Source organism: Cariama cristata, unplaced genomic scaffold (assembly GCF_000690535.1).
Source record: "Cariama cristata isolate BGI_N322 unplaced genomic scaffold, ASM69053v1 scaffold21158, whole genome shotgun sequence".
In the NCBI taxonomy this organism is placed as follows: Eukaryota; Metazoa; Chordata; class Aves; order Cariamiformes; family Cariamidae; genus Cariama; species Cariama cristata.
Window position 1 is genome coordinate 1,711 of NW_009630885.1, and position 15,380 is coordinate 17,090.

A 15,380-nucleotide genomic window follows, 5' to 3' on the forward strand; every position below is an offset into this window, starting at 1 on the left:
GAAGCGAGTCTGAAGCCTTGAACAGTAAAACCAAGTAAAACCCACTTGCTTTCTAGTTACTTAATTTTAATTGCTTTTGGTTCTTAAGAATCTGTGCATTCCTTTATTGTGCCAGAATGCAACATGATGGTTTTAAATAGTTGCATAATCTTACAAATTAACTGAAAAATTGAAAGTGCATTTAAAGTATACTGTGTCTTAGTGTCTTTCTGTAAAGCACGTGACTGGTGTCCGTGTGAAAGCAAGGTGCTAGCTTTGACAATAATCTGCTTTTCCTAGTCACAGTCTCTTTCAGAAACGTTAGCATGCTCATGGCTGAAGTGGCACATAGTCAACACAGCCTGGCAGGTACTAAAGGTGGTCCTCCCTGGAAGAAGCTGTAGCAGTGGGGGTATGGGATACTCAGCATTGCCAGGCTGTAGCAGATACCTGATCTCAGAATCACAGAAGACTACAGCTTCAAAAACTGACAATTTGATTTTTTTTTTTCCAGGGGCAATATATTATTTCTTAGAATATTGTCTGAAATCATGCTCATTCTAAAATCCCAGTATAGCAGTTCTATGCAGCAATAAAAGCACACTTCTTTTTCTCTCATTTTAGGATTCAGGGTTAAGATTCCACTATGTGGCTGCTGGAGAAAGGGGTAAACCACTCATGCTGCTGCTTCATGGCTTTCCAGAATTCTGGTAAAACTCCCTACATGCTTTTCTTGTATAAAAGAAGCTGCCTAAGATACCCAAGAGTGATCATCTCAACTTAAGTAATCCCCAGTGTGATCTATTTTGTGTATCTATGAGTACTAACTAATGGCGTAAAGTTTTAGTAGGGAACAAACCATTGAAATATTTTTTAACTGCAGCATCCACAAAAAATTCCTGCAGGCTGACACAAACCAACCATCTTTTTTGCATTGTCAATCCATTTTTCCCCAAGTATGTACACTTTTCTTCAGATTTTGGGGAGGAACTGTTCTTTTTTTAATGAATTTCCTGTTTGGATAACGTTTGTACTATATGGCTAAACTTACAAATTGTAGCAGAGGGTGTTAAAATAAGGATCCGTTATATATTAAATGCAATATGGATTGCTGCATTTATTAAAAAATACTATACATTAATTTTTAACTGGGGAAGGAGAAGAACAAGTATGAGTTCTATAGGCTATTGTGCAGCCTAATTTCAAAATGCTACTCGGGGGAAAAAGGTTCTATTATTAGTTCATCACAAGATGAATGATGAATCAAACCCAATCCTAAATGTTTGTTTATAACAATGAAAAGCAGTCATGTGTCTAATGATTTAACCAAATTGCTTAGGCTGTCATTGCCAGGTTTAACTAGTGAAGCATGGCTTACGGAACTTGCACTGAAAAAACAGTAAGGGAATCGGAGAAGTGGTAATGCCAGTAATTCAGCAAGTTAAATGATCTTTTTCCTTTCTAAACTCTGATATGGAGCTAGGGTCCACTGTTGGAACTGTGATCTTTCAAGCTGGACTCAGGTCATACCGTTATAAATTGACCCAAGTAAAACAGAGGTCATTTCCCTTAGCAATTTCCTATAGATACTAATGGCTTTGAAGGTGATGGTAGAAAGCCATATTTAATTTAAGACAAGTTTTCAAAGTAGTAGATTGTTCTAATAATAAATTGTTATCTAAAAGGATTAAAACTGTAAACTTTGATTAAAAAGACAGTTAGATGGGGGATGCATATTCTATGCAAACATTATGCATACCTTGCATAACACATATTCTAACACAGTAAGACAGCTAAGACTACAGCTGATTTCCCCTACAGTAGGAATAATAATGGAAAATTTAGCATTTTATATACATACTTCACTGAAATCTGGTATATTATTTTCAAAAAGCAGAAAGCCGTTCTTACAGTTTAGAATGGTGAGAAATGCTTTACATGACAGTTAATATATTGTATTATCTGACCATTCAAAAGGAATGAGTAAGAAACTGTTATGTAGATCACTGGGACCACCAATAGCATAGTTTATATAACTCTTCTTAAAAAAATACTACATGCTAATAGTTTATAAAATAGTCACACTACCAATACTGATGTTGGTTTGTTAATTCAATCACTGAAGAATTTTTTATGTAAGAGTAGAGATTGTTGTGAGAGCACAAGATAAAATAATATCAATTTAAGAGATATTTAAAGCAGCATCAAATTTGTATCATTTGGCTAGCAAAAAACAAGCAAACAAAACAATACGGGTATGATTCACAGTTACAATTCTTAATTGTAACAACTCCTCTGTCTTCAAATGCCTCAAGGTTATAAGTAGGACAACTATAACCATACAATACTTACCTTAGTGAGTGATTGAGAATGTCTGAAGATGAAAGATCACTTAAGAACATAATGCATCAGAGCCATTAAGTGCTTTAGATGCATAAGAACTTGAAAATCAATACCAATGTTGTGGAAAGACAATGCTAAAATATTTGAAATTGAGCATGATGTGTTGAGACAGCTGGGTCCCTATAAGACTTCTGTGTGAGCTGCTAAATTCTGTACAAGCTGCCTTTCGGAAATAATGTGATCAGAAGGTCGCAAAATAGTTTCCATGATTCATCCTTATGAACATGAAAGCATTCACCAACGTTTCCAAATTCTCTTGCAAAGCAGTTGTCCGGTAGTTATATTCAATATATGGTAAAAGGATTTCTTTGAATACAAAACCTACCCAGACATTTGGAGATTGATGGACTGTTGTGCAAACAGAAGATGAGGATAGCAAGTGACATTTTCTGAAAACAAAAATAGTTTATTTATGGGCCTCGTTGTTTCGCCTTACTGAAGTATATAGGATAGCTACAACAGTTACCATGGCAAATTCAGCTTCCACGTCATTGTATAATGCCTTCAAAAATTTCATTCCTGGAGATCTCAGCTAAATCTTGTATTTGCATTATATGGCACTGAAATGAAAAGGTTCTGACTGTTCTGTTTATATGAATACAAATTTCTATAATTAATAAGTGTTACTGTAATATTACTTATGTTCAAAGTCCCTAATAGGCTGGAGGCAAAGCTAAAGTGGAAGAGCCGATGGTCTGATATAGACACTATTTCAATTAAGGTAGAATTCTGTGCATCACTCTCTAACGATTGCTGATGATCCAGATGTTATATATCATTCATCTGAGACTGTTGAAACAAGAGCAGAAGTAAAAGCTAGATCCTAGCACAGAGGGATGCAGCCATTAGTATATATGCCTAGAAGTATCATGTTTTTCATATATCTTTCTAATACAATATAAGATAAGGCCATGTGCATTTCATGCATAAGCAATGAAATCCTTTGTGTAGTACCAACACATAGATTGTTCTGGAACAATTCTGGTAGTATAGAGCACAGATGAAATTGTACATAATATAAATCATATAAACATCACCAAGTTCATTTGTTATTCATTCTATTTCTTTCTTTGATTTATTTAGTGTATAAATTATCTGATACTCCTTTTCTGAAAAGAAAAAAGAAAAGTACTCCATCAAAATGTGTATGTGAGCAAGCCAGGGAGAAGAGAAAGCTTTTCAGATCTTACTTTTTTGATGATACTACAGCTCTAAGGATAAAGCAGTGTAGTCCTCTGTGCGCTCTGGTTTATGCCTGCTTCCTTTGCAGCAAAGGGACCATGCCAGACTCCAGGAACTGTTGAAACACCCATGCTCTGGCCATGCCCCCTTTCTGGCAGCCGCCTTTCCTTGCTGGGGAATTCAAGAAGGGAGCACAAAACTACTATAGCCACAAAGGACCATCAGTGTGCCACAGAAAGAAAAAAGAATCTCATTGCAAACAAAGCCGTGCTAATTTACCCTTAACTATTTGGGAGCAAAAGCATTGAGAGCATTTTGGTATCATACTGCTTGACCTTATAACTCCAACTTTTTTTTTCCCCTTTGTTAGGTATTCTTGGCGCCATCAGTTGCGGGAATTTAAAAGTGAATATCGAGTGGTCGCCCTGGATTTGAGAGGTTATGGAGAAACAGATGCTCCTTCGCACAAAGAAAATTACAAGTTAGATTGTCTGATAACAGATATAAAGGATATTTTGGAATCTCTAGGTGCGTTAGTAGAAGAAAAACTACTCAGCTCATAGGTGACTTGATTTTCAGGGAAAAAAACCCACAAAAGATCCAGCACTGATATTTTAAAAACTGCATTCTCTTTAATGTATACACATTACAGATACATATATATATAAGTATACTCATATTTTCTGACTATTATCAATGAAAAAGGTTTGTTTTCTAATTATGATATGTGTGTCAGTATAAACAATATGTAAAGATGATTTTTCCATTATGGGTTTAAAAAAAAATCTTCCCTATGTGCTGTGAAATCCAGCAGAACAAACCTATGGTCTTTTTCCCTAAGAAGGTCTTTGCTTACTCCTAACCATTGCACTTAGTGGATAATGTTCTGAATTAGAGTCTAATAGCACTTGCAGACCAAAGAATTTAAAATCAGGTGACATTTTTCTTGCACAAACAAGATAGAATAAATATTGTAGGCTTTATAAAGATGATTACAGTACGTCTGCTGTATTAAAAAAAAAAAATCCCCAAATAATACTCCTGCACAGTAGTCAGTTCTCAAGACCTGAATCACTCTGTCTTACACAACAGTGAGAAGAACAGAAGGGCGAACAAGGGATGCATTGCTCCCTGTGGCAAACACACAGTGTAATGGTCTAGAGCTGAAGCGAGTCTGCAAAATTTGCCCCTCTAATTCAGTTTGACAATAAATTATAACACCTAGTGAAGTATATTCCCCTTCCATACCAATAGAAAGACAAGGGATTAGGCTGTAATTCTCTGAATAATTTTAATTCCCTGGATACTCCAGGGATCGTGAAACAACTAACTGCATTTCACATGAAGAAATAGTTCTAAGGTTTGAATTTAGGATTTGCTTTGCTTCTGATGTTTGAATATTGTCAAAAGATTGAGCAGGCAGTCCCCACACTGTGTTTACATTTTCCAGCCTTTGCTGGTTGTGTTAGTCTCCATGGTAATGCCATGGTTATGCTTGAGAAGTGCTCTCATCATGATAATTCAATTTCATAGGCATGTAAAATTTTTTTGAAAAAGTATTTCTGAGGCTTGTTATCTTTGTTTGTTCTAACCCCAAATTAAATTCATTTGGAGAACTTGATTATATCAAAAGTGCTCCAAAAGATTTCTGTTCAAGAGGGGTTACAAGGTTCTTTGACAACTGTGTCCAAATTTATGTCAGAATTCTATACACTTTGGCTTTTATATATTTCATTTGTAGTGTATGTGCTCAGCGTTACAATCCTCAATGAGGAGGGTGAAGGTATCTGACACTATAGTATGTATTCCAGCTTTGGTTAAAGGCTTTTCAAAACTCGGTCATGATTTTTCTCCTCCCTTTTACTGCTGTTAGATTACCATTTTTATCGATGGAAGAATAAGTACGTGAATTTTGAGAACTTAAAAAATTTCCATCAACACAGCATATGGAGAAAAGCTGCAGGCCTACTAAGTATATAAATGTGTGCATTTATGTGCATGTAGATATGTGTTATATATATAGCTATTAAGTATAATGCCCACTTTTTATATAATTATGATGTTCAGTGCTTAGATAGCCTCCCATATTCAAAGAAATTCATAAGGATTAGTTTTGTTCAGGAGGGGCTCAGGAGATTGCTCAGTCTTTCTGTCTGCAGTTTCAAATGCCAAACTCCCCAAACATGACAAACGTACGTGCATTACAATGACTGCAAGTTGAATTGTATATCTGACCCTACATTGGCCAAGACATGAACAGGGTGGCCATTTGGGTAGCCAGTGACTTTATTTTCACATTGAGGTAGTATAGTTAAAGTGTAATTGAAGTCTAACTAAATCATTTTAATTTTCTGTTAATTTTTTAACTATAATAGTGCACTATTTTTCTGGCCATTAGTAATGGAAGCAGTGCAGTATTAATCAGTTATAGTAATAAATACACTGGACCATCTGTTTTGCCCAATAATGATTTTATTGTATGTGATAATTTGTATGGATACAAATTCCACTGAAATAAAAGCACAAATCTGTGTTTATGTGGTAGGATACAACAAGTGTGTGTTGATTGGCCATGACTGGGGAGGAATGATCGCTTGGTTAGTGGCTATATGTTACCCTGAAATGGTGACTAAGCTGATTGTGGTTAATTTCCCTCATCCTTCTGTGTTTACAGGTGAGTTTTATAGTAGTCTCTGTTAAGCCAGAGTATCTGCATTTTCATTATGATTATGTTTGCTTTCAGGTTGCTAAAGAAGAACCAACTACTTGCCCCTTTAGATGTTCAGTAGATAAGTTGCTGCTGCTTAGTGCTTCTCACAATCTGGACTGTATTTTATGAAGCAGTAGGGTTTCAACTATTTGTCTTTTGTAAATAATTTATTGTAGGAAGTGGGAGTGCTTGCAACCAAACTTACGGATGTTTGTCTTAATCCTTGAAGGTCCACAAACAAGTTTTCATATACATGAATCTGTTTTATACCACTTTGGTAGGATAAAATTCCCTGAAGAGGGGTGTATATTGCATTACACCTAGGTTAAGGCCTCACTACGTTATTAAATCTGCATAAAACAGCCTTTCTGTAAATGTGAATCAGACATTAGAATTTAATCCTGATTTAGGTGACATGACAATTTATGATCTGGTACAATATTCATTGGAACAAGACAGCCTTTCCAGGCTACTTACTAGAGGCTCAGAAATGTGCTAGTAGTGAGCTGAAACAAGGATTTAGGTGCACCAGCAGAATTTGATGCGTGATAGGCTTTGAGCTTGTCTGCCACCCAGAATTACAAAACATTTCATAGGGATTAGATCAACATTCAGTAATTAAAATGAAAGTAGTATCTCAGTAATTTTAATTTCTTCAGTTGCTGACCTCACCCTATTTCCATTTAAGAAGTCACCCCATTTCCCCAGAAATAGTTAAGAATATTCAGTGCAGCTTTAATTTTCATCTCAGTTGAGTGTAAATCTGACCTCACACCACTGGGGAATCAGAACCATTCACACATGTTGTTCTCACAGTGTTCTTGGGCACCTTTCTAAGATACTAAAGAACATTTTGCCAGGTAGTTAAGGCTCACTTACCCAAGGTCTGTTCATCATCACCTGAAGAAGCAGGAGCTTTTTGCAGTTTTTTCACTGAGAGCAGGAACCAGGCTGCATAGAAGACAAATGCATTGTTTTATAGTCTTTCTTAGGATTTCTTTGCATATTAAAGTACAAAATCTAGTTTGTAACTTCATAAAGTCTCCCTGGGTCAAATTTGTTCTACTGTGGATCAAATTAAAATACACAGTTTATAAATTGTGCAGAAAAGTGAGCAGTGTTGATGGTGGTCCATCAAGGAAAAATATAATGGGTGATGCAATATAAGAATGTATAAGATATGAAAGCTTAGAAGATAGCTGACACTTCAATTTACTTTGCTTTAAAACTCATTTTTATTCACTGTCAGAATTAATATTTTAGAGAGATCTCCGATGTTGGGAGTGCAATTTTGCCATCCTGAATTTGCATCTGTAAAGGATAAGTTCTAGACTTCCTAGTACCTGCGTACATTCTGTGCTTGCTTTGAGGAAGTTAAATATTTGAATGCCAATCTTGGCTCTTGCAACTCATTGAAGACACAAAATTACAATTTAAAAAAAAAGAGAGACAATGCAAATTTGGCTATATCTTTTTTTTTTTATATATATACTCCAATATCTTTAAAAGTGACACTATATAATCTGGCTTACGGTTCTTGAAATTGCCAAGAAGACAACTGTTAGAAAAATTCTGTACTTTTGTGAACAGGATTGATGCTGTGTTTAGAATGTAAAGTGGATTATCAACTACAGATTTCTTTGCATCAGATCTTTGATGAGATAAAGACTTGTATTTATGCCTCTTATTTCACAGCTGAAAAATAAAAGTGACACTATGTAATCTGGCTTACGGTTCTTGAAATTGCCAAGAAGACAACTGTTAGAAAAATTCTGTACTTTTGTGAACAGGATTGATGCTGTGTTTAGAATGTAAAGTGGATTATCAACTACAGATTTCTTTGCATCAGATCTTTGATGAGATAAAGACTTGTATTTATGCCTCTTATTTCACAGCTGAAAAAAATGGTTTGGACTAGCTACACAAATAGATCTCTAAGTGAAAATGTATCATGTGATGAAAGTCTCCAGTGTCACTGCCCTCACCTAGTCTTTGGCAGGCTTCTGGTTTGCTGACTGTTTCTATTAACACATATAAAAATAGTATGTTTTAATGGCCACATCATATACTTACTCCTGAAACGGTAATCATCTTTTGTCACATAGCATGTTCTAACGTAATGTTTTTACAACATTCCTTTAAGTTTAAAAAATAGTAATATTAACAGTAATTTTGTTTGAGTCATCAGTTTTCATTTTTAATTCATGGGCATTTTTGTTTCAGAATACATTCTACGACATCCATCACAATTGATTAAATCTGGTTACTACTTCTTTTTCCAAATGCCATGGTTTCCTGAATTCATGTTTACAGTAAATGATTTCAAGGTGAGCAAAATGAGTGCTCTTGTTTATATATTTAACTGTGAGTGATGGAAGAATTGCCACCTACATTGATCCCTTCTGATGTAGTTACAATTACTGGAAAAAATACAGAGCTTTCTGATTTTTCTTCTTAAGCTTAATATATTTATATAAAGTAGGATAGAAGTACATAGAGTCTCTGAGATTAACTCTTCCTTTTGTGTTTCTGGGAGGCGTTCAGGTACATACTTTTAACCTCCAGCAGTACCGTGCATGACTCCACCTAGACGGTCCGCTGGTTTTACTTGTGCCCATGCCAGTGGGACACATTTGGTGCCCGGGAAACTCTTGCAGACTTATCCGAAGCTCCTGTGTGCAGTGGGACATCATCTTATCCCTCAGAGCCTGCTGTAGGGCAGGCAGCCTGGGAGTCTGGGCATCACATTCAGCAAGGTGATTAATTCTGCCCAAGGAACCAACAAGGCCAACACCTTGTGTAACCTTAAAAAATAAGTACAAGCATATAGAAAGGGAAAAAGCAGCGGCATGCATCTAGCCCAGTGAGAGCTGCCAGTGCTGCATGCACACAGGGCACAGCAAGCCGGGGGAGTCCTGAATCGTTCTCCCTCCCACCCTGTTAGCTGCTGGGGTCCATCCCGAAGAAAAGTATGTGCCTGCGCTTGCCTTTGCCTGTCACAGGTGGCAGGTCAGGGTGCAGAACTGAGCAACTTGGTAATACTGGTATTTGCCTGTTCTTGATTATTCTCAAGTAAGTTATACCAGAAATAAGTTTACTGTGTGCTTTACACATAGCTCTCTAAAAAAGCATTTAAACCACGTGTTGTACTCTAAACATTGTATAAATAGATTTTAGAAAGATGTGTCCTGTAGAAGGAGAGAAATCCCGTTTCCTAGCTATCTTATGTACTGGCTTTTTATGCTTCCTTTTGTAGGTTCTGAAAAGTTTATTTACCAGCCAAGCCACTGGAATTGGAAGGAAAGGCTGCAGATTAACAGCAGAGGATATTGAAGCTTATCTGTATGTCTTTTCACAACCTGGAGCATTAACTGGACCCATTAACCATTACAGAAATATTTTCAGGTCAGTGTAACATTCTGAAACAAGGTAGATTATTCTGGAGACTCCTGGGGGCCAAAAGCATTATTGCATCTTCTGCAACTAAAATGGAAGGAAAAAATGCAAATCTGTTTCTGAAGTCTCAGCAGATAACAAATGCATTCAGTGTCAAGTGGTGTGATGCAAAGTGAATTGTATGAGGTATCCACACAAAACGGTGAAACAACCAGAGTGCAGATAAAGAAAATCTTTGTTTCAAAATCTAAGAAAGCAAATACCCTTCCTCATTCACAGAACCCCTGGCAATCACAAAAATCCATCTCTAAATAATACTTAGAAAATTAACATCAACTAATTGTTTGCATTACAGTTCATATTATCTAATAACAAAACCTGTGAAGAGCTTATTACTAAATAATACTGCTAGATAATATGGCATCCAAGTACATTACCCTCACATGTAACTTTACAAAACCATGTCTGACTTTTAATTTTATTGTGCTTGAGCTGGTTTTTTTTGAAAAGGAGGGGTAGGGTTTTTTGTAACTAAGCCTAAAACGAAACCTTTTGGGTTTTTTTGTTCCTGCATTGGTCGCATCAGACTCAGTGGCAGCAGTTAAGTGCATATAGCAGGGAGCATGCATAGACAACGGAGAGATAGTATCATAATAGGAAATATTTTTGCCAGCTTAATACTTATTTTCTCAAGCAGTTTTCTAATGGTTTTAACTTTGCTGGAAGGAGTTGGCTTGGCCTTAGAGACTGACACCTGCTTTTTATCTACCAAAAATTTACCAGGGCCAGAAGGTCTTTAACTCTGCATATATTCTGCTTATGACTTATAGCCCTAACTTGAAGGACTATACCAAGACGAGTGGGATTTAACTCTTTTTTTCCTTTACTGGCTCCAATCTTCAACAGTACTAAATCTCCTGCATGCTTCTCTAGCACAAGACCAGCTTACCAATGTTCTTTAAAAATGACAATTCTCCTCCTTCCCTAAACTCAGACAGTAGATGTTTGAAGTAGATTAACTTTTCATTATCCCTGGTCCAAATTTAGTGCCACCTTTACTGCTCTTTCTGTGCCTTCCGTGCTGCCACTGTCCGGAGAGCAGTCAGCAGGGAAATACTGGGAGGAACACGGGGATCTGAGCTAGGTGCTGTCTTGTACAGGCTAAGAGACAAAACTGGAACGAGAAAGTAAAGAGATGGCATATTTTCTTCTCAACAAGGTAACACCAAGCACAGACACCAATGGGGAATAAATGAGATGGCTGTGCTGGTAAGAGTATACTTATTTAAAGCTATGCAGAGAGTGGTTGATGACCTCAGCTGGGATGTCCAAGGGCAATGGGGAGCTGTGCAGCTGCGTGGCAGCTCCCAGGCCCTGCAGCTGCACTGCAGGAGCCCCCAGGGTAGGGCTAATGAGGAGCTGGGGAGGCTCGACCGCCCTGAGCCTTGTTCATTACATTTGCCACAGCACCTCGCGTCAGTGACTCTGCACGTTAGCCAGATGCTTCTCTGACAGTAACAGTGACGTATCTGTGACAGCTGATGGCTGAATTGCTACGGGATTCAGATGAGACGAATGTAAGAGTTGCGTATGTTTAGACTATTGTCTCAGGCCTTTTCAGGCTCAAAAGAAGCCTAGTATCAGTTATTAATCAGAAACTATCATCACAGCTATTAGTTCCTCTGTGTGTGTGTATGTTTGTGCATTGTTTGCTTTATTTTTCTAATGAAAGTATACCTGTACTGAATGCGGAGAATATTATTTTAGGTGCTGTCAGCCACAATGCAGCAGGCTTTGGATTGGAAGGAAAAGATTCGTTTTCAGCTCATTCTGTTCTTGCCACCAGATCTCATGGTCGCACGTTGTGGAATGTGAATCATTAAATGTTAAAACTAGATTGAGATTTTCATTTCCTCTCATATAAGCCATTAAGCAGCACTTAGATGCTAATGACTTGTATTTACCATAACTCCCAGTGGGCTGGCACTGCTGACCTATGTGTTAAAGGTTTCCAACTCATTAGTATACACCTGGAGTTTCATTCTTCAGAGCTTGATTTTTGTGGAAAGTTACTTCCAAAGAGATGATTGAAATCACCTACTTCTATCCATCGCCAACATATCCTTGTATAAATAGCACAGCAGTCGTTCCCATCACTGTACTTTAGATACAAACACTTTTGGAATAAAAATCATAAAGCTTTTGTATCATGCTTGGTTCAGAGAGGTAAGTAGGCAGTCGAAGCTTGAATTTCTTCTGATATAGCCATTTTTTTAGAAAATGGGATTAGTTCTCTTACAGCAGTTAAGAAGTCCTTCACTATTTGTGTACAGAAAAATGGTATAACAGTGCTATATGAAGGTTTGAGTCTGTTTTTCAAAGACTTAAAACTTCAAGAGTGGAATTTCCCTTTCTAAATGTGAAATCTGCATGTTAATCCTTGTTAAAGGAGATTTCTAGAAACTTCAGGCGTGATATAATGTCCCATATTCCAGACTGAAAAGAAATATAGTGTAGCTTATAGGCAAGAAAAATGACAGGCTGTTAATCTATGCAGCGTGTCTAAAAAGCCCAGTAGAGTTTACCTAAGTGAGGCTACAAATCTTGCAAGGCACTTGGACACAAAAGAAAAATAGTAAACCCTAGAGTAGTGAAAAAATACCTATATAAATAGTGCAGAGATCCGGGATACTGGATTTAAAAGGTAAAGAGATTACTCTAAACGCACTGAATCAGATCGTCAGATTATCAATTTTTAAAACTGATACTATGAATAAGTTATGGTTCAGTGGGTGAAGTCAGGTTGTTTGCAAATTGAGATTTTAAATCCACTGCGACAAAAACCATTTTAAGAATTTTCCTAATTCATCAATCAAAATGAAATTAAATTATTGCCTAAAGTGACCTTTTATTAATATTTCTTGGCATTATGTATAAGTAGAGAGGAAGAATGTGTTCAAAGTCTCCATTTCTCTGTCTTATTTTAAACTAATGCATGCCATCTTTGTCTTTCCCTTTTTATAGAGCATAGTCTCTTAAGTAACTCCAAAGTTTCAACCTAGCACTTGAATATGTCATGAAAGTTTGTTCAGAAAATCTTTTTTATACATTACTAGTTTAAAATAATCATGTTTGAGCATTAATATAATAAACATTTGTATCTGATTAGATGGAATCTGTTTTGAATTGTCACAGCTGGTCTGTCACAATATGTGGCTAAAATTAGGCAGTGCAAGCATAAATTAGATAAATTTTCCAGCGTCTCTGAAACAGATGAGCTGGAATAAATCCTGGTGGATTAATACAGTTTATGTTGAAATAGTCTTTCATTTCTAGCTACTTGTATCTTTTCTAATGTCTACCTTTACTGTGAGGAAATATTTATAAAACATTCCATTTAGAATAGTTGTATTAAGAAAAAAATAATAAATTTTTACTGAAAGTTTAAATTCGTCATTGTGGCGGTATAATTTTTATTAACATTTTACTTTCTAAGGGCTTTTCTTCAAAGTATTCTTCAAATGTCGTATAATGTATTTATCTTTAAATGCTTTCTAGTCTGCCAAAGCTCTGAGTTGTGATGTGTTGCAGTTTTAAAGAGATTACGACTCCATGAAAAGCAAATTTTTAAAGAACAGTTTTCTTTCACTGCATACAAGTGTAGGTATGTAAGTCCCAGGCATTCAAAAACCTACTGTAGCTCTTTGTAAAGGGAACTCTGGTGCACTTTGGATGTTAGCATGAATTTCATAGATGAGTTGGATGTAACTGAATTCAGTTCAGCATTTCAGACATCAGAGTTCTAAAGAATATCTTTTTCTACGAATATTTTTATATTTAGCTGTACTACATGATACTGAATTTTGAGTAGGTCTGAAACACTCTAGCTGGTACCTTCCATAGTGTCCAAAAATGGCAGGCTGCCATTTTCTGGACAACCATTTTTCAGTAAGGCGTTTGAGCTATTCAGAACACAGAACTATGGAACACTGTAGTCTAAACGTGATTCAAAGCATCGTATTTCATTAAAACCTACTTGCAGTAAATAATGCAGGTTCAGAAATTTGCCATAGCATTCATCAACCAAAGGAAAGCCACTGACCTACAAAAATCTGGCTGTGGTGTTCCACGTTCCTTTTTACAGAGCTCATGGGGCTCCTGAGCCATGCACCATGGAGAAGCATCATTCATGTTCCAAAAATGAGACCTCTGTTGCAATCAACTGCTGATTACAGACATGTTACAGTAAAAGTATCTTCTAACAATTTCACCATCTTTAAAAACAATTGAAATACTTTGAGGCACAGGGGTGTTTTCTTGCTATTGTAGAAGATATCTTGGAACCTAGAAAGCTTGCAATGAGATTCACTGTGTTGATTTCAAAAGCTAAGTTGACTGAAATCTGTCTTGGTAATTTTTTTTGTTAAAATGACACCTCACTTAGTGTGTTTTATTTTTAAAGCTGCCTACCTCTGCAGCACCATGAAGTCGTCATGCCAACCCTGCTGTTATGGGGAGAAAGAGATGCATTTATGGAAGTCGAGATGGCAGAAATTACACGGATATATGTTAAAAATCATTTCAGATTAACTATTTTGTCTGAAGCTAGTCATTGGCTCCAGCAGGATCAACCCGACATAGTGAACAAGTTGATATGGACCTTTCTAAAGGAAGAGACAACAAGAAAAAGAGAGTGACTGACTGTACATGTTGTAAGGGGTCTACATAAAAGCTCTTCAGATTGAAAAACTAATTGTTATCAGGGCCATATTTCCAGCCTGCCTTCTATTTTGAGCTCTGTTAGAGAAAAGTGTTTTCAATGTACTGTACATTTGGACACCAACATTACTGCTAAAAGAAGAAGTGAATATGAGAATATATGATACCAACATTGTTTTTACCTGTATACTTGTATTTTGCACATAAAAACACCTGCCTTAAGATATATATGTATTTGTACTGAAAGAAAACCATGGAACGTTGCTTGGTTTTGTTTTCTCCCTTGCTTTACAGTTTTAATGTGTGGTGCCTTTTACAAATTTATAATGAAACAATAGAGTGGTGCCATACTGAAGGAAGTCATGAGTTTTCATTCCAGATTCGCCTGAATTTTTTTAATGTATTTTACCATTAAACAATAACTAACTTTTTATTATCTGTATTTTAGCATACTGAATGATTGAAAACTTTCTGGGCACATTTCTAGTCTTCAAGTGAGTAATGATACGTATCTTGTTGTATTGTTGAATGCAGCTGCTTTGTGCGATGTGTTTTTCTTTCTTGACTAAAAAATGGGAAACCTGTACACTCAACATGTCTGAACAAGAAGAATGGAAAATTAAGATATAACATGTATCGAATCCACCTCTGTCCAATAAAATGCAACTTACACTACTCCCTTAATCTGACTTCCTATGGAGAGATTTCTTACTGAAGCTAAGGACTGGGTTTGAATAGCTGAAGTGTCTGTCCACTGTGCAGCCTTCCTCATGCTATGATTGTTGTAGTTTCTTGGAAATAATGCCTCATTGTTGGCATTATGTTAGCAACTACTGTTCTTGTCTCCCAAGAACTGCTGCCAAATTCCTGTGTTTATGGGAGGAAGAGACAGTTATGGAAACCAGAGGGTAGAATTAACTTACATGTGATGGCAGGGGAGAAGAAAACTGGATGCTAACTACAAAGAAAAAAGAAGCACAAAACATGAGTC

General features: G+C 36.5%; 1 protein-coding gene across 1 annotated transcript; it reads left to right on the forward strand.

Annotated features, from left to right (window-relative positions):
* Positions 1 to 603: 603 nt before the first annotated feature.
* EPHX4 (epoxide hydrolase 4) lies at positions 604 to 15,063 on the forward strand (the record flags this gene model as incomplete). The annotated part of the gene is made up of 6 exons (XM_009705748.1): positions 604 to 689; positions 3,935 to 4,092; positions 6,110 to 6,238; positions 8,498 to 8,601; positions 9,531 to 9,679; positions 14,133 to 15,063. Coding segments are annotated over 6 exons (861 nt in total), but the record flags the coding sequence as incomplete, so codon positions are not given.
* Positions 15,064 to 15,380: the final 317 nt, after the last annotated feature.